Source organism: Myripristis murdjan, chromosome 3 (assembly GCF_902150065.1).
Source record: "Myripristis murdjan chromosome 3, fMyrMur1.1, whole genome shotgun sequence".
In the NCBI taxonomy this organism is placed as follows: domain Eukaryota; kingdom Metazoa; phylum Chordata; class Actinopteri; order Holocentriformes; family Holocentridae; genus Myripristis; species Myripristis murdjan.
This window is the reverse complement of record NC_043982.1, coordinates 42,845,410-42,854,344: the sequence shown is the minus strand read 5'-3', so window position 1 is coordinate 42,854,344 and position 8,935 is coordinate 42,845,410. Positions and strand designations below refer to the sequence as shown.

The 8,935-nt window shown below is 41.0% G+C and overlaps 1 protein-coding gene across 1 annotated transcript; it reads right to left on the bottom strand.

The window, feature by feature from the left end:
- Positions 1-390: 390 nt before the first annotated feature.
- Positions 391-5,621, bottom strand: LOC115357240 (CUB and zona pellucida-like domain-containing protein 1). The gene is made up of 10 exons (XM_030048659.1): positions 5,603-5,621; positions 4,938-5,039; positions 4,625-4,766; positions 4,357-4,500; positions 3,420-3,478; positions 3,023-3,213; positions 1,903-2,303; positions 1,091-1,190; positions 653-842; positions 391-533 (listed from the first exon to the last, which is right to left on the bottom strand). The coding sequence occupies exons 1-10, from the start codon at positions 5,619-5,621 to the stop codon at positions 391-393; spliced, it is 1,491 nt and encodes a 496-aa protein (XP_029904519.1).
- Positions 5,622-8,935: the final 3,314 nt, after the last annotated feature.

Below are 8,935 nucleotides of genomic sequence, written 5' to 3'. Positions count from 1 at the left end.
TGCATGATAGCAGAAGGAGTTGCAGAGCTGCGTGGATTCCACAGTGATAAACCCTCTTGATCACTGAAACAGCACCCAGAAACTGCATTACATGCTGATCACCCTGTAGTCACAGTCTTCTATGTATTTCCTCTTTTAGCTTACAAAAACACACAGTAGGCACATACAAAGATACATAAAAAGTTTCTCAGAGTCATCTGCAACCCGTATGTAAGACAAATCAATTTTTTTTTCATAATAAATAATCAGTTACCAGTAGAGGAGAAAATACAGACTTCAACACCACAATTTTGATATACTGTGAAAAAAAAATAGTGTCCAAATGAGAAGTTGGCTCCCACAGTTTTTCACTGTGGTCACCACATGTGATGCACTGCACACACTGCTGTTTTAATTTTCAAATGATGGCAAAGGCTGATATTTGATCTTTGACGCTTTGCTTTTGTAAATGATCACTGCACAGATCATGCCAACCGCTGCGAGAAGACATCCAGCGATGAACACCAGATTCAGGTTCAGGTTCAGGTTGGTCGCTGTAAGAAACAGGAAGAGAGGCTCACTTTGAATCCAGTGTTCTCTGAGGTCTACAAGCCCTCCAAGAGTGTTAGTTTATGGAAGATGTTCTGGGAAAAAAAAACAAAATCAGCCTTACCTGTGCTCTCAGATGACCTCAAGCGCAGGGGTCCCTGGGAAACAAAGTGCTTTGCAGTTTGGATGACGGCCTCTCTCTTGCCACGATGGTGACTGTAAGACTGAGGAGATGTGGAGTTGATGCATCCCTGAGAGCACCTGGTGCTGGGGTTCCCTGCTTCACACACCATGACCGAGCAGCTGATGTACACCTGAAAATGGGATAAGGTGCCGTTACATCAGCCAACTTGAATGGTGACAGCAGAGTTGTAGTCCAGGTCCGCTCTGCTTTGCCTCTGCATGCAAGATGATCCTTCTCTGCCCTTCGTCAGTCCAGCCAAACCTCAGTCATATCACTAACATAAGAGCTTATCACATCACGAACATTTGTAGTGTGAGTATTAACCATGACATCTATGGATATTACAGGAAACAGAAACTATAATATGTCATTCCTCACCTGGTCATGCTGCCCAATGAACTTGAAGGTCTCCATGCTGAAGCTGAAATGGTTTTGGTGGTTCGGTGAGTGGATTTGAGTGGTCGCGTCCACTTCACACCTGAGCAAAACAAAAACAACAAGAGCAACATTACCGCTGCAGTTTCATGCCCTGATTCTGTCGTATTCATTGAGACTGTTTTACAGCTGTATGTGTCAAAACATATGAGTTCACTGGCACTGGGAGTGCAGGGTTATCTGTGATTCAGTTCATTCAAAAGTAATATCTGCAAAGGGTCAGCGGAAGGAGGACACATTTATATCAAAGATGTGGAGTAATAACTTTGACATAAATACAGAGTCACCTCGCTTTTGTCAGCTTCTTGGCTGAAAACACACAATCCTCTGCAAGGGAATAATAGAACAGACATGGCTTGCAGATGTCTGTCTTGTTGAAAGTCCTCTCTTTAAAGAGTTCATCAAACTGACCTCAGGAGGGTGCTATAGAGCTGCTGCAGCAACCAACAACATTTCCAAAAACTCTTTCATGCCAAATGCAATAACCCTGCTAAACTGGTAAAGACCATTCACACTGGAACCAGGTCTGTTACTGTCGTCTGGACTCTGCAGGTTGTGTCTTTTATAATTTATAAATGTGTGGTGATTTGTTTTGAGCTGCAAGCAAATTTCCTCATCTGTTGGCAACAAAGTGGAAGGTACAATGCCATGTAATTAAGCAGAACAAGAACAATTGATTTTTTTTTGTTTTTTTTTTATGAATATATAAAAAAAATCAACTGTTTTTTACTCTGTTGCCACTGGGGGGAGCTTACCCATTTTCAATGATGGAGTAGGTGGGTGTGTAGTTTGGGTTGTCGTATGGTGCAGCTCTGCAGGACTCAACAAACAGCTCAGTGTTGTTGATGGAAGATATGGCCTCTATCTGCATGTAGATCCTCTCCCCCACATCATACAGCAGCGGGTACGAACTGGGATCCATCATTCTCTGGAAGCTGCTGCCGTGGAAGAACTCAAACTCGTAGGTGAACGTGCCGAAGCCTTTCTCCCACACGGTGACGTTGCTCCTGTGAGCAGTGAAGCCCAGTGTCACGTTTCCTCTCTTGGGGTACTGGCAGTAGAACTCCACCTCCAGCAGGTGTTTCCTGGTGATGAGGGTGTTGACATCGTCGGTGGTGGTGATCTCATTCTTGAAGAATAAGTTATCATCATCTTCCTGCAGAGTAAAAAAGTGATGGATTCACTTATTAAACTGCAAATGAGAAGCAGTTCCAGTAACTCGATCTGTAACTCGGCAGTGTCATTTAGACAAATCCATGATTTCCACAGGATTACCACGAGGTAAGAGGAAGAAAGTAACTAAGCACATTTACTCAAGTACTGCATTTCAGTACAGTTTTGAGGTACTGGCACTTTAAATATTACATATTTCCTTTTTTTTTTTTTAATTTTTATGACACAATATTTCAAAGGGAAATGTACTTTTCACTGCATTACATTCATCTGACGGCTGGAGTGACCTGTTACTTTCACGAAAAAGCATTTACATGCTTTAACATCCAGAAGAAGCTTTTCCATGCAAAACATCAAATGTGATGCACTATTAGATGAAACTACCCAACATTTCAAGTAGCAGTTACCTTCCACATTAAAATACTTCTTACAGGTTAATGGATCAATAAAAAAAAAATACCTCTGAAAACAACCTTTCTTCACAATGATCACTTTTACTTTTCACACTTAACTACATTTTAGTACGAATAGTATATGTCGATACTATTGGAATTTGGAATGACTTTTACTTTTACTGAAGTATTTTTCCCCTTTGTGGCATTCTCTATTTCTACTTGTGTAAAGGGTTTCATGAACTATGCTACGACTGCACTGACCAGTGAAAGAAGTGCCACCAGCTACTGCAGCAAATGGCAGGTTTACCTCAATCTGAGTGCCACAGGAGTTGAGGGGGATGACAGCGACGATGTGAGTGCTGTTGGAGTGGGACTGCAGGCTGCACACTGTGTTGCTGGGATCATTAAGCCGGAGATGATCCACGCGAATTCCAGATAATGAGGCTCTCTCCACCTCTACTGTCATGGTAGACTCCTGGCAGATGACGTTGGTTTTGACTAAAACAAGAGATTGTTTTTTTAAAATAAGTCTCTACAGCACTAAAGGTGGTTATCATGTTGTTGCCAGCCAGAAAACCTGTGTTTGATACCACAGCGCCACATTTTCAATAGTTAGTGAAAATGCAACATACTGTGTACACTTTCACAGTTTTTGGTTTACAGTATGTGTCAGATGTTGACATAGCAATGCCAATGAGACTTACCACTGTCCTGCACGACATCCACCAAGACACATCGCATCTCAGACTGATAGACGCGAGACCTGAAAACCATTGGCAACAATTAATTTAAGGCTTTCAGTAAGGACAGGCAAAAGCTTGCAACAAACTGTCTCAAGCAATGTTACAATCTTCTTATGATCAGACTATAAGATTGAGGCCTGAAAGTCTGAGCTATTTACTCAGAATAAATAAATCAGAAGCTCACCCCTCCACCATATCAAACAAACAGAAGGACTTAGGGGAAAAATTCAGTTCAATTTATTTTTCTTGGTCAAACAAAAGCTCCTCTCTTGCCCTCCGTTTATCCATATGGCTCGAGTCAGCTATCTGAAATATATGTCTTTACATTATTTTAGTTATATTAGTTCTGTGAACCTAATTTGAATTTGTGACCATGACAAAATGCAGGTTACATTGTAATTAGCATTTAAGTATTTAAATCCAGAGGACGCACAGACTTTTGTAATATGGGGTTTCATTTTCAGATGGTACAGGTAAGAATATCAGCCTTTGCATTTGACATGATACGCTTACATTTAGTTACTATTTTCCTTCACTATCTAACCCTGACCCCTTGTCACTCCTGTTTGATAGCTTATTGCTATACAGCATTTTTTTCCTACCTCTTTTTCAAGCACAGTTGAAACATGAGCAAATACCTGTTTGTACTAAGTTACTCACTGTGAAGCAATATTCATACGAGGTGGACAAGAGAGGAGCTTTTTTATGGTCCAGAAAAATAAATTGAGCTGATTACAACTATTCCCCTTTTTGAGGAATGGGCTTCTAATTTGTTTATTCTGAGATGATGGTGACAGTGTTGGGCTGATGGAGTGGTGATACTGTTCCTGCAAAATGGAGCTTAAGTGAAATTAAGTTCATGACTATGCTTTCATGAAGGAATGAACACAAGTCGTACCCTGCTTTTGCTTCGGCAGCAAAGCAAATGGGGAAATGATCTCCTACATCATCTGTGGCAGGGGTCCATCTGATGGCAAACTTGTTATGTGTGGTCCGGTGCTTGGTGACACGCAGGGGCCCACTGATGATGATACCCTCTAGTCTATATGAAAACAGCACAAGTTAGAAATTTACTACAGATTATTGAGGTCATAACTAACATGCTGAAATGACAGGGATATTTAGCTGCCACAAGGCTAACAGTGTTCATGCCTATTGTCCCTTACGTTGCGTAGTTAGCTTGTGCTTTGACTCTGATCTCCACCTCTTTGTTGGCTTCAGCATGGAGGCGTTCTCCATTGGCGGGTGTTGGGTGCAGGAACTGTGGCAAGTAGTCTCCCACACGGCAAGATGGAGCAGGCGCATCAACTGGGGTTCAAATAAACATTGATTTAATTGCAACGTTACACCATGTTTGCTGCTACAGTATGATGTTTAAATAGACATTAAAAAGATGTGATATATGCATACTCAAAGAATAAGCAAAACATAAAGTGTTTCGTAGAAGTATATATATGAGGAGTACACTGGCTGGCTTACCAAGAACAGAGAATTGTAGAGGAAGTTTGGTGAGGGGTCCAGAGGAAGAAGACAGTCTGGTTGTTGTTGTTATTGGTGCAGCTGTGGTTGTGACAGTGGTAGTGGTGGCTGTGGTGGTTGTTGGTGCAGCTGTGGGGGTTGTTGTTGCAGCTGTGGTTGTTGGTGCAGCTGTGGTAGTTGCTGTTGCAGCTGTGGTTGTTGTTGGTGTAGCTGTGGTTGTGGTTGGTGCAGCTGTGGTTGTTGTTGTTGCAGCTGTGGTTGTTGTTGGTGCAGCTGTGGTTGTTGTTGGTGCAGCCGTGATTGTTGTTGTTGGTGGAGCTGTGGTGGTTGTTGTTGGTGCAGCTGTGGTTGTGACAGATGTAGTGGTGGACCACCACCACCACCACCACAAAGGAGTGCTAGTGGAGTATGGTGTGGTTGACGTGGGTGTAGCTGTGGTTGTTGTGGGTGCAGTTGTAGTTGTGGTGTGCCACCACCACTGCCATGGAGTGGTAGGGTAGTATGGTGTGGTTGTTGTGTGTGCAGCTGTAATTGTGGTGGGCCACCACCACTGCCATGAAGTGGTAGGTCCGGGTGTGGTTGTTGACTGATGTTGCCGGTGCCACGAGTACATGGCAGTTGTGCCATAATGTGAGCGTTTGCCTCTTATTACAGTTAGTGGAGACCTGTTGGATCGAGATCCATCTGTGTAGGCCAGTGTGATAGGGTGCTGCGGGAAGTCCTCCACCACCAACTCAAGTCCATAGACACCAGTTTGTGAGGTGTAGCTATATTGCAATTCGCAAGAGCCCTACCAGCATGAATACATTGAAGTTAGCAGATGTAAAAAACAAACAAACAAACAAAAACAAACAAAATTGCTAGTTGCACAAGGTGTTAGGAAATTAAGTTTTCAACCAACCTCATTTAAGTGAAAGCCTGCAGGCTGGCTGCACCTGTTGCACTCTACATTCTGGACAGTTCCATATCTGCATCGCACTCGGTCACCATCAGGATCAGAGACCATCAGCCTGTATGACTGCGGACAGTTCCTGGGAACTCTGAATGCAAACATTAACAAGAGAAACAATTATTAACAAACTACCAAGGTAGTTTTACCCAAAAAAATAAACTCAGCTAGAACCAAGCAAAGAACCAAGCAAGCACAGATAGTTAAACAGAAAAGACAGCAAATGGGTGTAGCAGTAATGGGAATAATGCTATGGTATAGTTGGAATATCAGTATTATCAAGGGCATTACCTGTAACAACACACAATTATAGGCTAACTCACTATGACAAGCACCTGAGTGAAAATGTAACTCCAGACATAGTAAGTAAATAAATCAGTTGACAGAACAGTACAAAGATCAGTAGGAGCACAACATGTGCAAATTGTACAATCAGACAATGCAGGACTTCTTTTGGGCAGTCAGCATTTTAATAAATTGGTTCACATCGCATCAATTTATTGCCATAGGAAATAAAATCAAATAAAGAGGGATTCTAATACACAGGTTAAATGCTGGCTCAAGAGCATGCACATTTAGAGAGAGGGGATGACAAACAGCAAAGGATTCATGTTTAGTTCTAACCACTACACTTGGTCAAAATGGGTGAATATTTGATTATTTTGATTAAACATTCTTGCATTCATTGAAAATAGTAAGTCAGTATTTATTGTCAACTAAATGATGACCTGATAGTTGTATAGTCATGTAGGAGACTTACCGCAGCAAAGGTAGGGTGCCGATATCTGGAGGCATGTTCGGCTGTTGAGTATCAGACCTTTTTCCCAAATCCACCATCATTGATAGTCTCCAGGAGCTGACAGAGTTGACTGTTCGGACCCAGCAGCAGCTCAAAACCCTGGTGTGTGGATACGACAACATCTTAACATCCCTACTCACTCTTACAACTGGCAAAACCATGGCACATACATGTGTTTACAATTGTATGAATGTGAAGCAGGACGGCTGAAAAAGAGGATGCTACAGAGCAACCCGTGGCTGGATCAATAAACAATCATGGAGTTTAATTAATAATGGTTAAACAAAAGTTTGTAATAGAAACAGTTATAATATTGTGACCTCATCACACCTCATCTGAAATGGTTTGTCACTTGGGATGTTTCTTGTCTGGACAGTTTCAGCTTCACACCACTGACGGTTACGTGGTGGTGCATTGGTGCTGCTGTCGATTGTGCCTCTGGACTGCCTGCTTTGGGAGCCACAGTTACCGCTGTAACATCTCCAGACGTGGGAGTACCCGCACCCATCAAATGTTACTTTGTTGTGAAACTCCACCTGTGGGACAAGATCATTTTAGGTAATTGTAACTAGTGTTGGACACTGTTGCAATATGAATTTGTGAATGTGAAAAGAGATTAATTAAACCTCTGTAATATTTTTTTGTACAGAGAAACAATTCGGTATCTTGAACAACATATTACTGAACAATGAGCAAAGCCAGTCCTAGGTATGAGGGCCATTCTCTGTGACGCCTGCAAAAACTCTTTGGCCACTCACACAAGCAAGAAATCTATGCTAAGCAACATTGTAAATTATTGCACGTGGAATTTTACTATTACTTTTACTTTTACTATTTATTATTACTACAACCAACAACGAGTGCCATAGGGATGTTTACCGGCTATTCTATTACTGATTTTAGAAAAGCTTTTCCAACAATATGACACTGACAAAATGCAGAAAAAAAAAGAAAGAAAGAAAAAAGAAAAGGAAAAAAGAAAAACAGAAACGGAAAAAAGAAAGAAAAAAGCAACGAAAGAAATAAAAGGAGAAAAAAAATTAAAAAGAAAAAAATGAATTCCTCTCACCTCATGATTATTATTATTATTATTAATATTACTACAATAATTATTGCTATTGTTGTTCATTAGTATTACTGTTACAGTTTGACAGACCAAAAATTTACATACACTGATTATTACACTCAGATTATTGTAGAACTGAAAATTCCTAATAAAATGCTTAATAGTCCTGCTGACAGACGTAGGGTTCGACTTTGACTGAGGCTATCCACAGTAAAAATAACATTAATAATGATGATAATAATATATCCACTTATTATATGATAGGTCTTTGGATAAAAAATTCTAACCAAATGACAGACATCAATTTATCTTGCTATTTTTTCAGACCTGATTTTATCACCAGGATCCACAGTCACAGCAAACAGAAGCCCACCGCAGAGATCACCTCTCTGGGATTTTGTAGGGGCTGTATCCCTCACCTGAAATGTTCCACGGGAGTTTCCCTTGTGGACTTTAAAAGAGGAATGACCGCCGTAGTAGTGAGATGCAGAGGCCAGAGACACCAGCAGCAGCAGGATCAGCAGTGTGGAAGCCATGGTGCTGGCGATGCAGCTCCCTGCCATCTGATGCTCTGCCTCTCACATCCACCTGCCGCACCTTTATACCTCTGTGACCTGGAAAAATGCCCTGCCGGACTGAATGGCATGCTTGCTATGTACCTCACAATCACTTGCCAGCTGTAGAACTGGTTTTGGTGTGGTGATAAACAAGTGAGTTAATTACCCTTACGAAACAAAGATATATTGCAGTATATTGGAAAATATCATGTGATCTATTAGATAATACATTTCCATATATGGGAACTAGTCTTTATATTTTCCAATATATTGCAATATCTGAATTGCGCAATTACTTATGTATCATTCCATAAATTAAAATTTTATTGATGCAATATATATATTGCATTATATATGTTTCACTAATATATTATTCCATGTATTGTTAAGACATTTTCAAAGACACAACATATTTAAAGGCCCCATGGCCTGAAAAATGCAATCTTCGTTGTTTTTGCCAGTGTTGCCAACTTGGCAACTTTCTCGCTAAATCTGGCGACTTTCCAACTCCCTATGGTGACTTTTTTTGTCAAAAGTGACTAGCGACAAATCTAGCAACTTTTCTTGGTGTTATTGGAGACTTTTCTGGTATTTTGGAGACTGACATGAAAGCACGTATCGTTCCTC